Source organism: Setaria italica, chromosome III (genome assembly GCF_000263155.2).
Source record: "Setaria italica strain Yugu1 chromosome III, Setaria_italica_v2.0, whole genome shotgun sequence".
NCBI classification, from domain to species: domain Eukaryota; kingdom Viridiplantae; phylum Streptophyta; class Magnoliopsida; order Poales; family Poaceae; genus Setaria; species Setaria italica.
The window spans coordinates 5847540-5865978 of NC_028452.1; the positions used below are offsets into that span (position 1 = coordinate 5847540).

Here is an 18439-nt window from a genome sequence, read left to right on the forward strand (position 1 = left end):
ATATGTTTTCTTAGTTTGATAGATCTTGAAATGTGTCCATGTCTTATATTTTGGCCAACAACTAGCTTGGGTCGCATCTCAAAAATTAAAAGGATAAAGAAGAGCCTAGTCCGACAGTCCAAAATGCTAGAATATAGAATGCATCCACTTATGTTTTTTGGTTAAGTGGTAGTGCACACCAAAATGTTTAGAGTTCTTGGCCGAGAACAGTTAGTCTCATGGTCAACACCAAAGTTCTTTAGTTGTGATGTAGCCACGCAAATTGTCTTTTTACCTCAAACCTGATTTAACATGCCAATCTTCATCTATATTAGCCAAGTACTACACTCCTTACCTTACCTTACCGACTCAGTACACTTATAAAATCGTATTTGCTACCTCTACCCCTACACGTTAGAAATAGAGAAAGTAGTCACAAATTAAATAGTAGTCCATGTGCTAATCTACACTTTAGGTGTAGCTACACCCAAATGAATTACTGAACAAATTTTCAGTAGTAACCTGATTCGGTAATTCGGAAACTATTTTACTGGACTTGTAATTCGGTTCAGTAATTTCTGCTTAGTTTAGTCAGTAATTTAATACTGCTACACCTAAGGTGTAACGATATCTTCAAATATGAATTGTGTTAAAATTTTCAACATTTGTGATTGACCAATAATAAAACTCGACAAAAGGATAGCTTCTGCACCGGAGCCATTGCCATGAAGCCGCAAAAATCGCTATCCAACAGCTTTGGTCAACACATGGCCTCTTCGTTCCTTTGTCCATGACGGACCTATTTCACGGATGCACACATCAGCCGTCGATTACTAACGTCACTTCGGCGATACATCCTTCTGCGCTCCCACCATTTAAAGGTCCTTTTCAATCACGAGCTGAAAGTGGTTGAGGTCAAAACTGGTTGTTAGTCTTTGACCGAAACTTGTTTTTAACTAATTTAGTTGATAAGTTTTAGCGGTATTATCCCACGTGGATAGGACGAAGATAGCGGAATAATGTTGTATGCACAAGTAGCACACGACAATATACATATTTTTGAGTGCATGTTAACATTGCAATTTGCAAATGTTTGGAGAATACGAAAGCACATGTGTTCATTGATCACTCAAACAGATGTCCAAATTCCATCGATCTACGTTCCCCTCTATTTAATTACTGAACAAATTGCAATAGCACTTCTCCTCAACTTCACAAGATACACATATATCCTCACTATATACTGATGAAAAATATAGAAACTGCAAATACCCTTCTCCTATCCCTATACCATTACGGAATCATGATTCATGAATGGCACCCAAAAAACCCAATTACAAGAGATCACAGCAAACAAAATTGAAAAACTGAATTACAAGAGGAAGTGAGAGGGGACGGGAAGAAATGAAAAGGAAAAAAAAAATCCGATGGCCTTGCGTGTGAGCATCACTTGCGTAGCTGTGTGCTATCGAGAAGATTCATCCATGCCGCATATACACGTCTCAGTTAAGAGTTTGTCATGAGCCGATCTTGTCGAGGTTGTCGGCGACGGCCTTCATCCTCGGCCGGAGCTCGGGATCGACCTCGGTGCACGCGAGCGCGACGTGGAACGCCGCCACCACCTCCTTCTTGGGCAGCGCGGGCCCCCGGAGCAGCGCCGGGTCCACCATCTCCGCCACGGGCCGCGTGTCCTCCTCGAACCCGCGCCGCACCCACCGCACCACCTCCGGCACGGCGCCGCCGCCGTGCTCGCCGCTCCCGGACCGGTCCGTGGCCGTCGACCCCGACACGGGCGCCGAGAACGACGCCGACGTCGACGGCGACGCGTGGTCGGCGCCGGGCCCCCGCCCCGTCAGCAGCTCCAGCAGCACGACGCCGAACGCGAACACGTCCCACTTCTGCGAAGGCTTCGCACCCGGCGACCGCGCCTCCGGGGCGCGGTACCCGCCGCCGAAGCGGTCCGGAGCCGGCCCCGTCGGCTTGGCGTACGGTATAGCGCCGCCGAGGAGCCCGCCGCCGCCCGAGGACGGCGGCCCGTCTGGGGCGCAGCCGGCGACGGCGAGCAGGCGGGCGAGTCCGAAGTCGGCGACGCGCGGGGTGAAGTCGGCGTCGAGGAGGATGTTGGAGGGCTTCACCTCGCCGTGGACGAACCGCCGCGGGCTGCACTCGTGGAGGTACGCCAGCCCGCGCGCCGCGCCCTTGGCGATCTTCAGCCGCGCTGACCACGACAGGACGGTTTGACCCGGCCGACCTGGAAGAAGATAAGTCAACGGTCAACACATCCAGCCAACAGTGCACAAAAGCTTTTTTTTTTCCTGGATATCAATGTGATGGCTTCAAAATTTTTGTCTGATATAAAAAACACACATGCGAATTCAATCAGAAACATTGTATCTAAAATGTTGAACAGGAATGAATTGCATCTCAATTTCCAAATTCCCAATCCAAGCAAGTGCAATGCACATTGCTGGGTGCTGTGGCCGTCAGCGCAGCCCTGCCTGCCAACTGCCATGGCTGTCTGATCACTGTTCATGAGAACTGAATGCATCTTGCATTCCCCCTTACAGAAAGTCTGAAAGGGACTTGCACACTGAGCCATTATTCTTTCAGAAAGGATCCCAAACGAGCCATTAGCTCAGGAATCATTGCCACGCCACCCACACACCAGGCAGTAGTATCTCTCAAGTTAAAGAGGCCCATTAGTCATTAGCATGCAAGCAAAGTTGATGCCCTTTGTCCCATTAGCTCACCAAAAGCCTCCAAATCTGGCATCACCAGCCTGAACAGCCAGCGCTGACACCCATCATTAAGCACGCTGAAAAGGCCCTGATGATGGATTACCAAGGCGTGCCTCTGCTGCCAAGCCCATGCCCAATCATCACCTTCTTTACACTTAATTTTTGTAGACTAATCAGCCCCCAGATCGCGAGAATATTCATGCTGTTAGGGCAGGAGAGTGACAAAGGTTTCGTCGGTCAGGCTTGGAAAAGGCCTCTGCTTTTTTGGTTTGGGTAGCCCCTCTGTTCGACATGCTCTGCAGCCTGCATCTGTGTGAGGGTGGAAAAGGGAGGAACATAAAGGGACCTTCCATTGGCAGCCCTTTGGGCCTGACAGTACCGTGCCGGTGCCCAAATGAGTGAGAAAAGGCGCCTTCAGAGCTTGTCAGCTTGGTATGATTCGGTGTAAAGCTTTTGCCGAACATTAGTGTTTTTACGGAGCATGCTACTTTGCCCCCTCACACACACATTTTGCTGTACTATGGAGCTATATTATAAACCATCAGCAAGCACAGCAGCTACCTTATGGCTTAAGCAATAATCTTTTTTTTAATCTTTCCTTCATCCAAGTATTCAAGCAGATACTGATGCGATCCTACATGCCCACTCTCGAGGAAATTAAAAAGAACTTGCTTATGCACATGTTGCTTAGCATGGTACTATTATGACCATACTATCATACTAGCTGGATTTTCTTTTCGAAGAAGGAAAAAAAAACATGCACCAGTGGGTCTCAGCCTTTGCTGCTTGATCTGGATTATTTGGCACACTCGTTTGTTTTTTTGAAACGAATATTTGGCACACTCGTGAGTAAACAGGTACCTGAACCTCGCTGCCAGTGCAGTTGTTGCATTATATTTTTCGATTGGTGAGGACTGAGGACCCCAAGCTATGTACTGAGGCCAAGCGACGACGCATGACCAGCAGTCCTTAATTTGTTATTAACGTTCTGGTCGAGTCAAAGACGATGGCTACAGAACACCAGCGGTGATAATCACAAGGGGAGATCGTCACTCACCAAGGACCATGGGTCCATCCAGGTCCCCAGCCGGGAAGATGCCCAAGCATGCATAAGCATCCATTGGAGCTACCAGAGCATGGTCCAGCTCCAGCCGCCATGGGGACAGGCCGGTGTGCCTTCTTCAGCGCCGGTTTTGGAAGCTTTCGTTGCAGGACTCTCTATGCCTTGTCTGCCAGTGCAGTACGTTCCCGTAGGATAGTAGATCCTCACTCACTCTCTTTTCTCTGTCCTTCTTCTACCGAGGGATAATTCACCCTCTCTTTCGGTACTTCTTTTTGCACAAAACACGCCGAAGCCTAAGTCGGTATAAACCCTACCAAACATGCTCTTAGTTGTCTGGTTTTGCTCGGAATCTATGTAACTAGCTTCGTACAATTGATCATTCTTCTTCGAACCAAGACAAAAGGGGTTCCGCATGAACAGCACAATGTATTTCTATAGGACTCCTAAAATTCCACCAATTTAATTTGGACGCCACATTATTTTCTCTTTTTTCTATATATAAATGGGAGTTATATTACATCGAAAAATAGAAATAATAACTCTGCCTCTATTATCTGAGGATGTATGCAGCTTCGTTACATTAAGCCATTGGATTGGAGGAGAGGATAAGCCAGCCAAATTGAACTGAATTCAATTTTGTAGTGGGGGCATGGTGTCTAAGAATGGCTATAGTCGCGTGCCACGCCACCGCAATGAGAAGGGACATGGACAATAAGCAAAGCACCCAACAACCATAAAAGGTCCGTATCAAACCAAATCTAGCTTAGCCTAACACACCACGTATTAATGTACAACGCTATCCACTAGTGCTACCAAGGATCATAATTGCTCATGGTACCACCCACTGTCCTGTGCCATGGCTTGTACGCATACCATTCTCTCAACAGGGTCCTTGTGTGTCCTCTACTGCATTTTTCTTCCCGCAAATTTTATTATTGTCTAAAAAACGTGAACGGCAAATTTAGGCCATTATCTTGTGGTATTCTGGATCGCAATCGCGTTTATAAGTTACGAAAATTAAAGGTAGAGTGACATAGTAAATGCCGTATTGCAACCGCAATTCAGTTTGGTCTCACATTTTGCAGGTCACATCCTACATTTAACATTTCCGGGAGTTTTAATTTCAATCTCAATCAGTAGTAAGGTTCCTTGTATGGATGTGGCATGTGATGGTTGGGAGCAAAATTCTCCAACCGGAATCATGGCATTAATCAAATCACGGGCATCCACCACGTTTCCCCGATAAGAAATCGGCTAGAATCCAAAGCTAATCGGCAATTAACAAAAGCAAATCGCATCTAAACCTACCAAAAACAAAACAATTACCAGCAACAGGACTGCAGGAGTGAATGATCGATCGATCGATCAGTAAATGATGGTACGGTATGCTCACCTCGCAGCGCGGTGGCGAGGTTGCCGTTGCCGACGAAGTCGGTGACGACGAGCTTCTCGTCGGCGGACCAGTAGTAGGCGCGCAGCCGCACGACGTTGGGGTGGCGCGCCCGCCCCACGGCGCGCGCCTCCGCCGCGAACTCCTTGCACCGGTCCGCGCCTCCGCCGCCGCCGCCCAGGCGCCGCACGGCCACGGGCGTGGTCCCGTTCGCCACCACCACCTTGTACACGATCCCCTTGCCGCCCTTGCCCAGCACGTACGCCGACGACCGCAGCAGCTCGTCGAGCTCCACGCGGAAGCCGCGGTCGATCGCCACCAGCTCCCCGTCGCCGCCGCTCGCGCCGCTGTTGTACTTGCCGCCGGCCTCGTCGTCATCCTCGCCGCCCGAGGACGCGTCCGACGAGTCGCCGCCGCCGCCGTGCCGCCACAGCATGCAGCGGCAGAGCGCGCTCTTGCTGCTGTCGCCGTCGTCGTGGCCGTCGCGGCGGCTCTCTTTCCGGTCCTTGACCTTCCAGTACACGTAGACCAGGATGACGCCGACGAGGGCAACCCCGGCGGCGTCGGCGACGGAGATGAGCGCGATCAGGCTGGTCTTGATGGGCTGGTGGTGATCGGACGCGGTGGAAGGTAATGGGGTCGTCGTCGCCGGCGGCGTCGGTGACTGCGTTGGCGGCGGGACGGCGCGGCAGGGGACCTGGAGCGGGAACCCGCAGAGGCCGGGGTTGTTGAGGAATGCCGTGGGGCCCTGGCTGGCGAGGGAGCCCGTCTGCGGGATGGCCCCGGAGAGGTTGTTGAAGCGGAGGTCGAGCGTGACGGTGGCGGGCAGGCGGCCGAGCTCCGGTGGCACAACGCCGGAGAAGCGGTTGTGGGAGAGGTTGAGCGTGCCGGCAAGCCGCGGGAGCTCGCCGAGGTCGGGCGGGATGGAGCCGTTGAAGGCGTTGGAGGAGAGGTCGAGCTGCTGCAGGCTGGGCATCTCGGGCCACACCCCGGCGGGGAGCTCCCCAGCGAAGGCGTTCCGTGCGAGCACGAGGCGCTGCAGGCTGCGGCAGTTGCGGAGGTCGAGCGGGAGCTCGCCGGAGAGCGCGTTGCCGGAGACGTCGAGGTTCTGCAGGCGCGGGAGGTCGCAGAGCGCGACGGGGAGGCCGCCCGTGAGGCGATTCCCGTAGAGGTAGAGCGAGTGGAGCGAGGAGGCGTTGGAGAGCGCGGCGGGGATGGCGCCCGACAGGCGGTTGCCGTGGAGGTTGAGGCGGCGGAGGAACAGCAGCGAGCCGAGCTCCGACGGGATGTAGCCGGAGATGTTCTTGCCCGCCACGGCCACGCCGACGACGTGCGGCTGTGCAGGCGAGGAGGCCGAGGAGGAGGAGGAGGTGTTGGCGCAGGTGATCCCCGGCCAGCGGCACGGGTCCGTGTCGGACTCGGACCACCGCGAGAGCGCCGAGTAGGGGTCGTCGGTGGCCGCCGCCTTGAAGGCCAGCAGCGCCAGGCCCTCGGCCGTGAGCGCGACGGCCGACGGCGGCGGCAATGCGAGGAGGAGCAGGAGGAGGAGGATTGTGGTCATTAGCTTGGTGCTTGCTGACACTCTTCGTTGTGAGACGAGAGAGAGGTGAAGAGGCTCTGGGATGGGAAGGTTATAGAAACCACTGCGCGGATCTGGTGCAGGGCCAGGCAGGGTATGTTGGCACCTTGTCATGTGGGAAAACTGCCGGTTGAGATTGGATTCTCGAGTTCAGAAATCCAAATGGAGGGAGGCCCAGGTCGGTGGCCAAACTGGTTTTAGCTTATTTCGGGAAAATTTCAAATCCCCTTCTCCCCGATGCGTACAAAAAATCTCCACGTACATCTAATGGTGATAGTCATAAGAGGGTATGCTCTTAAGGTGAAAGAAAAAAAAAGACACGTTCAATCAAACTACCCATAGTGTATTTTTTTTCAATGGGTACGAGATTGTGTATATTTCATCGATGGAGAAGATACCTATTCATGATGTCTTCCAAGGGGATTTTTTGTGAATAACGTTGTAACCGCTCCTCAAACGATCCAAACCGTTCTGTTTTTTCCCCTCTCAATCTAGTAATACCGGGACCCTGCAAATTTCGAGTGTCACACTTAGCTGGTACCTTATGCCGTTCCGTTCACGCCTGCCCGCGCGACCGGATCTTATTCCATAGCGAGTGAGAAAGTGGGGGGCATGCATATTTTGATCAGTTCAACTAAGTGGGCACTTTAGGTGCTGATGAAAACGTAGTGCGAAGTGGCGAGCGCATGCATGCTACGAGATAGCGACTGCTATTCATCTCTTTCTTTGGTCGAGTCACATTAGTGACGAAGTGGTTATGTGTGTGGAGGAGGAGATGGACCATATGGTGGGGCTCCTCATCACCGTTGGGCCACCAAATGTGCTCGCAATGTAATGCATGGATGGGGTGTGTGCACTGTGGGACAGAGAAAGGAGGAGATTGTGTGAAGGACGGGGAGTAGAAGGGAAGCAAAGGCGGAGGAATGTGAGCTGAAGCCGTGATGATAAGTGCTAGTAGCACCACGGGCATGGCTAGCTAGAGGAGAGGGGGCATCATGAAAGCAAGGTCGTTGCGGAGAGCCGACGCCTGCGGGCGGACGCCGCCCGGCCTAATCATGCTTAGGCCACGCCCCTTTTTGGGTGGCTTGGTTGGTGAGCTAGAGTGAGAGCTCCCGCTTCGTTCGCTTCGGCATCATGTGTGTGCTGCATTGCATGCAGTGATTATGAGCTAGTCGCGATCCATCGCAACGGCATACCAAATCATGCACTGACAAAAAAGAAAGCCCAACGAAGCGTATGCGATTTACTATGCAAGGCATCATACGCCAACTAATCGTGCTCGTGCTGTCTCTCTCTCTCTAATTGTGTGTGATGGGACCTAACACGACTGTGGATCTCCTGGTCACAGGCATTAGCGTGCATTGACCGGCGCACGCGTGCCTTGCAATCCTGCCGCTCCTAATCACTCGCAGATCGCGTCGCCGACGCCGATCAATCAGCAGCTAGCCTTCACGATAAGTATGATGTTTCAGGTTGTGCGGTGTGATTACATTGCAGCTGGTGCAGGGTGTGCACGCACAGTGCGCTATCATGAGTGTGCAGGGTGTTGTACAGTAACAGTAGTATATACCACCTTGTTATTGCCTGACGGGGATGGCAAGTACGGACAACCCGGCTAGTTAATTACTGTCAACCCGTGCTCCCGCACGGGCTAAAACATGATTAATATTTTTAAAAGTTATTATATTTAAAAATTATTTAAAAATTAAACACCTAACTAATAATCAAAATAGTTTACCTATTATTTTTTTATTTTTTTTCAGTACTTCAATATAATATTTATATAGATATGTAGTTATCTTTATCTAGTTGTGTTTGATTTTTAATTAGTAATGACTCTATACACTTTTTCATCCACATCCACACTTTTTTCATTTTGTATCGCATCTCCATGCATTGTGTTTAGCATGAAAATCAATATTTTTCATCAATTTCTCACATACATGTATAAATAATCTAAATGGTGACACTAATCATGTGTATATACTTTAACTTAATATTTCTATATTAACAATGGTATAAATAGGTAATTTAGAATCATCTATTCGTTTATTTTTGGACATTTCTGTATGATGCACATGAAGATAATTAGATTAAAATTTAGATGTTTAATTTAGGTTATTTTTAATAACAACATACATACGTGGGTAACTTAGATACAAATTTAGAATGCCATTTTAAGCTATGCTTTATAATGACATGTATGAGTAAATTGGATGAAGATTATAGTGTTACCTTAGATTATTTTTTATAATCTTCGAGCTTAGTAATTTAGATATATGTTTAGAGTTTATTTTTAAATATTTTTATAATGATAGTGGTGAGTAACTTTTTAGAACATATAATAGACCAATGGCTATGATTATTAGAATTTACAGGATTGATGTTTGATATTTTTTATTTTTTGAGAATTTTGAGAATTTGTCTCTTTTTTTAGCATATCTCGTGGGAACTAATACGGATCTCCAATGAAAAAAGAGACCACGTTGCTACAAAACTATTACCATGAGCTACCTCTCATTTGTTAAATATTCGAACACAATACTTATATATATATTGTGGTAGAATTTAGTTAGTATTTACTATAATATTTTCATCCACATTTATAAATGTTAAACTTTTCACTTGCATTGTAGGTATGCGCTTAAATTTGTTTAATGGATCCTAAATTTGAGTTACAATTTGAACATAGAAATCTGTATTCTCATCACTTCCTCTATATCTTTACAAATGGGGACACACCGTATATACCTTAATTATTATATCATATACTAATAGTGTAAGAAATAGATGATTTAGAAACATATATTGCTGTATATTTTTAATTAAGGCGATTTGGATTCAAATGTAGGGTTACCTCATGTTATTTTTAATAATGAAATATGTGGGTAATATAGATGCAAATTCAAGGGGTCACTTTAAGTTTTTTAGGTATCAATGGTAGGCAATTTTTTTTTCAAATTTAGGAAGTTATTTTAAATATTGTTTATAATGGCATAAGTGAGTAATTTTGATGAAGAATAGGGGTTACTTTAGTTAATTTTATATAATGGTAGGGGTGGTAATTTAGATTTAGGGGTTACTTTAGGCTATTTTTATAATGACATAGGTGGTTAATTTTTTAGAAAATATAATAGATCCAATGTCTATGATGATTTGAGTCTACAAATTAATGGCTAGATGTTTTATTTTTTTTAGAATTTATAGGATTTCTCTCTTTTCCTAAAGTGTCCATCTAGGAATCCTAGGTGGCGTCACCTGGAGGCTTCAAAAGGAGTGTAGTAACTGAATTGTGACGTGATGAGTTCCGGATATTGTTGGGAATTGATTACTACTGTAGCATTCATGTAGAGCTCTCAATTTTTCCTGAAAATTCTTTGCTAAGATCTGTACCAGCAAAAAAGTTGTCATTCTTCACAGCAGAGGATACTCGGAAAATTGTCCGCTCTGTCTGCAGTGCTCTACGAAAAAAGCTGCCTACCGTAGCCAGCCCTTTTCTGTACTTACAGATGTAGAACTGGTACAGTATTTTTTCTGCAAAGTGTTATTCTGCCCCTTTCTACCACATCAGTTCCTTTGTTTTACCTTTTTTTTTTGAAAGACAGACTGTTTTACTTTTACCTATTGTGTAACATACTACCTCATCACTCATCAGTCATCACGCACAGAAAACACAGGCACAGGCAGTACCGAGCAGTTTACACTCCCGCTTCGCTGCAAGCAAGAAATACCTCCAGTTATCCATTCGAGACAATAGCATCACCGCGCACTCACCGCACCTGCATGCTTCTCACAACTCGTTCCCAGAGGCCAGAATCCCAGATGCCTTGCCTTCAGAGTTCATCGGTGGCACTCCATCCAGTCTCCAGGTAGTTTTTTTCTCTGACCACAGTGGCCAGATTACTACCCGGCCGTACCTTTTTCTTCTACAGTGCTAGTACTCATTGCCCGCGTCACAGTCGTACCGTACGACAAGATGCATTGTCAATCGCCTGCCCTCCGACAGCAACTTGCTGACTAAACTCTACTTCCCTCTGCGATCCCTGCGATCGATCACGTTGCTTGAGTGAGGGCCTGGCTCCACGGGTAATCTTGAGCACTACGGAGGTTTGATACTATTAAATATACATTAATTACAAAATTAATTATGTATATGAAGGCTAATTCGCGACACAAATCTATTAAGCTTAATTAGTCCATAATTTGATAATGTGGTGCTACAGTAATCATTTGCTAATGATGGATTAATTAGGGTCTCGCGAATTAGCCTAAGGCTTCTTCAATTAGTTTTATAATTAGATCATGTTTAGTCCTCCTAATTAGCATCCGAACATTCAATGTGATAAGAGCTAAACTTTAGCCCATAGTATCAAACTGCCCCTGAAAATTCAAGTGAAGGGAAGCCAAGGAAAAGTCATGAATAGAGTATATAAGTGTATAATAAAATCTATGAATCTAAAAATGCTAAAACAAACTACACTTTAAATGGAGGATGGCTTTTCTAGGTTAATAGATATTATTATGCACCTAAACATAGTGTATGTTTAGGTGCATAATAATATCTATGAACTTAGAAAAATCAAAATGACCTATAATTTAAAATGGAAGGAGTATTAGCTACGGAGCTGTGACTTCAAATGCGAGTGGTAATGGCATATAGACACTTTAAAACAATTAAAGGCACTCCACTGAAGCACTCCATCAGCACATCATGCAAATGAGGGGGTGTTTGGTTCCAGGGACAAGTTTAGTCCCTATGACATCGAAAGTTTAGATATTAATTAGGAGTATTAAATATAGGTTAATTACAAAATTAATTGCATAAATAAAAGTTAATTCGCGAGACGAATCTATTAAGCCTAATTAGTCCATGATTTGATCATGTGATGCTACAGTAAATATGTGCTAATCATGGATTAATTAGGCTTCATAGATTCGTCTCGTGAATTAGCCTTCATTTATGCAATTGGTTTTGTAATTAATCTATATTTAATACTCCTAATTAGTATCTAAACATTTCATGTAACAGGGACTAAACTTCGGTCCCTGAAACCAAACACCCCTGAGTCTCCTTTTATGTGCTGGCCTTGTATTGTGGACTCTCTTTCTTTTTTCTTTGAAACCGAGACTCTATTTGTTGAACCACAAGGATTCAAACGCAAGCGTGCTGCTAAGTTATTTGTGATGTGGCGGATGCACAGGACAAGTTAATGTGATGCGCCATTTAGTGCTGAACGCTCCGACACCACCGTGCCTGCTTCACCTGCAGCTTTCTTTCACACTTGCCGGATGCCTGTTTCATCAGTTGTACTTCAGACTTCAGTTATGCCATTTTCCTCTGATGGCCCAGAATTTTACAGTTTGTAAGTGGTATTTCACTGCCTATGACTATGAGTATGAGGCAGTCATGGAGATGCACTACCCATCAACCTAGCTAGCCTGTTGGTATCTTATTTGCCAGAGGGGTTATGTTTTTTTTTTTTGGTTGAGAAAGTGCCACAGGGATTATGTGATTCCCATGTCATGGCTCCATCAAAATGCTCTAAGGCCCTGTTTGTTTCCGCTTATAAGCGGCTTATCGGTGGAAATAAGTGAGAATTCCGCCAAACGCTTTGCTTATTTCCACCGATTCTCGCTTATGTGGTAAGCCGCTTAAGAAATTTGAACTACGAGAAGCGAAAAGCGAGAAGCGAGAAAACTTTTGCTTAGATTATAGTCCAAACAGGGCCTAAATCACGTGCTGACGCCAGGACGAGAAACTAAACACGTCAGGCCCACCAGCAGGCCGACTAGCGGCCCATAAGGGAAACCACATGGGCCAGGGCTTAAAGTGTACGGCCCACTCAGCCCACTTGGCCCAATAGGGTACCCACGCCTGCCAGCGAGGCAGCGAGAGAGAGCAACGCGGAAACCGAAGACCCAAACGAACGCTAGCCTAGTCACCATGCCAGCCAGACGCGTAGGGTCGTAGCCGCAGGCCGCAGCACAGCGCACTCCACTCCGCCAGTCGCGAGCCGCAGCTGCGCGTCGCGTCGCACCCATCCTCCCTTGCCATCTCCTCGTCGTCTTCCTCGCCCCCCCGCCCCGCACGCTCCCAACTAGGACACCGTACCGCCAGGTGATCCCGCGCGCCTCCCCTCCCCTCCGCTTTACTCTTCCCTCCCGCGCCCATATCCCGAGGCCTCGGCCCCCCTCGATCGCTCGCCCCCGGCGGCGGATCCGGCGCCGATTAGCTGGGGGGCCCCGCGACAGGTACCCTGCCCACCGGATCTGGCCGCACGGTTTTGAAATTCAGCTCCCCGCGCGGCGAGGGTAGCGGCGCTGCGTGTGCGGGGGTTCTGTGGTGCGACGAGCGGAATCCTGCGGGGGTTTCGGCCCTGTTGCTGCGGCTGGATCGACGGGGATGCTAGGGTTTAGGTCCGATTTGTGGTTGGCAGGCTAGCTGTGTGGCGCTGCGCGAGGCTGGGTTTCGTTTGGTGCTGGTGAATATCGTGGCTGCAATTTCATCGGGAGCAACAGTCTCGTGAAGTGAGAAGCCCTGAGAGCTGAGATTTTGAGTTCAGGGCTTGTTTTTGGCTACATAGTTGTTTTTAGGGCTAATTTTTCCCTCCCGGAACAGGCCTATTTAGTACCAAAGGGTTTGTAGTTAGGTTAATTGCGGCTCACATAAGCTGGAGCATACTTAGTGCAGTTCCTATTGATGGGAAGCATCAATGTTGTGTGTTCATTTATATGTAGTATTGGCCAAGGCTGTTTTTTCCCCAGGGTTGCTTTGTGCCTTTAAAGCTTTATTACCTGTTTAAAATTGGAAGGTTGTGGGGCTTGTTAGGGACACTTCCACACAACAGAGTCGGTTTTGTGTATCTATCACTTCCATGTGGGGGTATAAGGTTTAAGAGTACGACTTGCCAAGTTAGGCCCTTTCTGAGTGGTCTAGTTATGTACTGCGGCCAAGTTGACGAAATTGAGCACTAGAGAAGGTTTCTGTTGTTGGCAGAGAAACTAATTGATGGGATCACAAGGATCTAGTGTTTGCTAGTTTTTTCAGTACTATAAGTGTTTGGGACTAATGAGATCATGTGGATCGATGCCAGTTCATCAGACAGATGTGTTTGCTCTCTTGTGTTTACTGGTGAACTTTATAAGGCTTTAGCATAATTTCATGGGAAAATATTGTAATTTGTTTTGCAAAGTTAAGTTGAGTTCCTACCAATGGACCTCATGTTATATTTAATCTTACCTTTGCTCTTTGTTTTTCCAATTCAGGTTTTTGCTTTATGCTGGTTCATGTGTCCACAGACAATGGACTAATTGCTGGCCTGTTTCTGTGATTCACAATGGGAAGCAGTGGAGCAGATACACCGTCTAAGACAACCAAGGCTTCTGCCCCTCAGGTTTTTAATGCTGGTCCTGTTGCATTATCTTTCTATCGAAGAAAAGAGAAGCTAATACCTATTTGCTAAAAGTTTGTCCTTTCCTATAACAGGAACAACAGCCACCCGCTACCTCAGGTGCTGCAACACCGGCTGTTTACCCAGATTGGTCCAGCTTCCAGGTGAGTGAATTTCCCCTCCTCTTCCCTGATCCAATCGACCCACCCACAATCTAGGATGCACTTTTATCCCCTTTGGTGGCGACATAAGAGAAAAGGGAGATGCATATATAGGTAGTGGCTGTAACCTTCATTTCCATAAGTAGTAGATATAGTCCCTATCATAAAAGGAGAACAATCAACACAATATAAGCACAGCTGAAAGCAAAGCAATGCTGATTTTGGATTGCAATTTTGTGCGAGAGATAATCAGAATGGGAATATGTACTTTCCCCCATTATTATGGGTTCACAATGAAAAAAAGTATTTCTTGCATGTCATATTTCTTTTCTTGATGCAAGTGGTTGACTTCCTTATCCATCTATATCATCAATAGAGATATTGTTCCAGCAATGCTGCTTCTGTTAGTAATCATGTTCAATTGTTGTTTTCAGGCATATCCTCCAATCCCACCACATGGGTTCTTCCCTTCACCTGTGGCATCAAGTCCACAGGGTCATCCATACATGTGGGGAGCTCAAGTAAGCCTTTTGCCTTCTTTTTTTAATATATAATGATGGCTGACTGCTTTTGTTTTTCATTTTTATTTTTTTTATCAGTGAGAATATTGTTTAAGTGTAGGTAAAATTTCTATTTACCTGTACACTTCAAATGGGAGAACTTACCTGTCTAAGAAATGTTTCTTGTATAATGGTTCTATGATTTTTTTGCAATTTGATAAGTCTTGTACGAGATGCGATATAGGAGCTGTCTGCTTGGTGATGTTCTGTTATATGGCAGGCCTGTTGACACCGTTATTTTTACACAATATTCTTTGCAAGGAAAATTAATCCTTATTTCTTTAACAATGACGTGTCGCCATTTAAAATATAGATCTGAACCAACTTACTAGTATACTACTGATATCTGATATAATGGAAGGTGAATTCAGTGGTTCAAAATTGATTTCTTTTGCTAGTGAATAGGTAATATAATTTAATAACGAAGGCATGTTTTTGGTTCACTATTTTCTTATTACTTTCTTTCAGCCTATGATCCCACCATATGGAACACCACCGCCGCCATATGTCATGTACCCTCCTGGAGTATATGCTCACCCATCCATGCCCCCGGTATGCTCAACACATGGCTCTAAATTTTTAATATATGCTCATCAAATGGCAATGCTGATGTTGACTATCATTGTACTGTTTTGCAGGGTGCACATCCATTCACCCCTTATGCCTTGACTTCTCCAAATGGCAATGCTGATGCTCCTGTAAGACATGACAATCTTAGCTTTATCATTCTTGTGCTTATCATCGAGGAGTCTAATGCTTGGCTTTCTAGGGAACTGCTGCTGCGGCTGGTGATACTGACGGGAAGCCCTCTGAAGGCAAAGATAAAAGTCCAACAAAAAGATCCAAAGGAAGTTTAGGTAGCTTGAACATGCTTACTGGAAAGAATCCCACCGAACATGGTAAGACCTCAGGAGCATCAGCAAATGGAGCCACTTCTCAAAGGTATGTTTTTGTCAACTTAAACACCATTTGTTCTTGTGTACATCCTTCCATTTGTGTTAGTAAAAGGTTTGGTGTTTCTGTTTGCAGTGGGGATAGTGGGAGTGAAAGTACAAGTGAAGGGAGCGAAGGAAATTCTCAGAATGTAAGTTCTGCTCCTTCATTTTTGTTGTATATGCAGTTTACACAAGAATAGTTGCAAAAATTTATAATTTCTCTTTGGCTATCCATTGGGGATCTGCCTCCTGATATGTTGTCCAAATATTTTGGACCACACTAGCATATTGCTTCTACTTATCTTTTTGACATGAGTCATGATTTAGCTGCTAATGCTTGGGAGTTTGTTCTAATGCCTTTGCATCATTGGGTAATCTTTACAGGATTCACACCACAAGGAAAGTGGACAGGAACAAGATGGAGGTAAAATATACGAACATATCTACTTGTGTTTCTCCTTTTGCATTTTCTGAAGTTATTTAATTTGTGTGCCAATTTGCATTCAATTAGATGTTCGAAGTTCCCAGAATGGTGCATCACGCTCGCCATCTGAGGGGAAATTGAACCAAACAATGGCAATCATGCCAATGCCATCAAGTGGCCCAGTTGGTCCAACTACAAACCTCAATATAGGGATGGATTATTGGGCCAACACAGCAAGCTCCACTCCTGCAATTCATGGCAAAGTGACCCCTACAACAGGTACAGGTGCTGTGGTCCCAGCAGAGCAGTGGATACAGGTTTGTGTTCTCCTTTTTACTCTGCTTTGTGTGGACGGTGTTCTGCACCCTCTCCTTTTATTTTCAAACTGAGCTGAACTCCATTTCCATTTCATATACGGAAATGTCCAACTGTGTTACAGAAGAACCTTTGCCTTCTATATTGTGTTATATCTGTTTACATTTTTTGTACGCACCATATAATCAGTTCAATGGCCTGATCCTTTGCAATGCGGGTATTCATTAGAAAATCTATATGTTAAGAATAAATTGTGTTGGTGAAATTGATGTCAAACTGTTGTATGAATGTATTTGCTAGTAGCCTGGTTCAATGTACTTTTAGTCCTGTGTACACACATCAAGAATGAAGTGTGTGTTGTCTTTGACTGTGTTTTGCTATTTTCTGTCTTCTTTTCTTTTGCATTGTTTCTATCCAAGTCCTGCACGCATGATATGTTTTATAGAAGACATGGCTTATGAAAATCACATGAGATATTCAATCAGCAGTTTATATATAAAGTTATGGGTTCAAAATTTGAAACTAGTTATGTTGACTATCTTCTGGTTCAGGATGAACGCGAACTTAAAAGGCAAAGAAGGAAGCAGTCCAACAGGGAGTCAGCACGCAGATCTAGGTTGCGCAAACAGGTAATTGTTGGTTCAACTTAGCTATACCGGATGTCATTGTATTGGTCACTAGTTGATGGAGTACAAATGTGACTTTTGCAGGCTGAGTGTGAAGAGTTGGCTCAACGTGCTGATGTTTTAAAGCAGGAAAATTCTTCACTTAGAGATGAAGTAAACCGTATCAGAAAAGAGTACGAGGAACTCCTATCAAAGAATAACTCACTAAAGGTTGGTCCACCACTTTTTCATTTTTACTGTGCTGAAGTATATATGCTAAATACTTCTGTTCTGCTTTCTGCTCCATAGGAAAAACTTGAAGGCAAACAACACAAAACTGATGAGGCAGGATTTAACAACAAGCTGCAACATTCTGGCGATGACAGCCAGAAAAAAGGAAATTAATTGAGCTATCATGCAATGCTCGCATGGCATGGCCCTAACTAGATTATTGGGAGGCGCAATTGTAGTATGCGTATTAACTCCTTACTTTATTGCAGTTAATTGTTACCAGGTTGTGATAATGTTAATGCCAACCTTGTGTGTGGGTGGTTCCTGTTTCAGATCTATATCTTGGCTTATCTTTTAGAAGTCAAGATGTGACTGAAGACGTAGGTTGTGACCCAGTTCACTGTATCTGTTAGAAATAGTGGATAAACTCAAATTTACAAATTTGTATTGCTGACTAGTGTTGTTATGTATACCTGGCAAAAGACTGGTTTCTTTTAATTCAATCAGGTTGAACATTTTGCTGGGCTTGCACTTCTGCCTAGTTTATGTATAATGTTGCTTACATCAGTTTGTTCCCAGTTATTTGATATAATAATTGACAAATGGTGGAGGGAGAATGTTTCATCCTCTACACCAGTAAATGTTTTGCGTGTGTGCAAGTCCCTCTTCTTTTTGCGTTTGTCTTACTTTACTTTTAAGTCTCCGGGTTAGTTTTGGTCATGTTTAATTGTGAGCCATGGTGGGATATTGTTTCTTTTATTGTTTGGATAAACTGCCAGCTGTTGGTAGTTGATTAAAAGGCGTACTGCTAATTTTCTGCTCAGTGCTGTTGACAACCGTTATTCTTTCTTATCCAACTTCTATCTCTGGAGTATGCAGCAGAATGGTTTATTAAACTTGTTTTTCTGGGTTGCTAAAAGTTGTCCCTGGTTCTGATAGATTTATGTTGGCTCCTGGTACCTGTACTTTTATGATCTTGTTTTAATTTGTTTACAGGAAAATGTTTCTGGAGTAATGATAGGATCAAAGTTTCGTCTGCTAGATGAGGCAAGCACAGTTCATTAACAT

The 18439-nt window shown here is 45.3% G+C and overlaps 2 protein-coding genes across 3 annotated transcripts; one reads left to right on the forward strand and one right to left on the reverse strand.

Annotated features, from left to right (window-relative positions):
• Positions 1-1117: 1117 nt before the first annotated feature.
• Positions 1118-6950, reverse strand: LOC101753477 (receptor protein kinase-like protein ZAR1). Its single transcript, XM_004960671.4, has 2 exons — positions 5174-6950; positions 1118-2230 (listed from the first exon to the last, which is right to left on the reverse strand). The coding sequence occupies exons 1-2, from the start codon at positions 6861-6863 to the stop codon at positions 1497-1499; spliced, it is 2424 nt and encodes an 807-aa protein (XP_004960728.1). The 5' UTR covers positions 6864-6950; the 3' UTR covers positions 1118-1496.
• Positions 6951-12713: 5763 nt separating this feature from the next.
• On the forward strand, positions 12714-17933 carry LOC101753891 (bZIP transcription factor 68). Of its 2 annotated transcripts, none has more exons than XM_004960672.3 (13): positions 12714-12867; positions 14016-14143; positions 14236-14304; positions 14736-14822; positions 15330-15413; positions 15500-15559; positions 15631-15803; positions 15891-15945; positions 16181-16220; positions 16308-16537; positions 17087-17164; positions 17246-17371; positions 17450-17933. In XM_004960672.3, exons 2-13 carry the CDS (start codon positions 14087-14089, stop codon positions 17543-17545), a joined length of 1155 nt encoding a protein of 384 aa, XP_004960729.1. In that variant the 5' UTR covers positions 12714-12867; positions 14016-14086; the 3' UTR covers positions 17546-17933. The 2 variants fall into 2 exon arrangements, with proteins under 2 accessions (XP_004960729.1, XP_012700421.1); XM_012844967.2 differs by having other exon boundaries at positions 12743-13001.
• Positions 17934-18439: the final 506 nt, after the last annotated feature.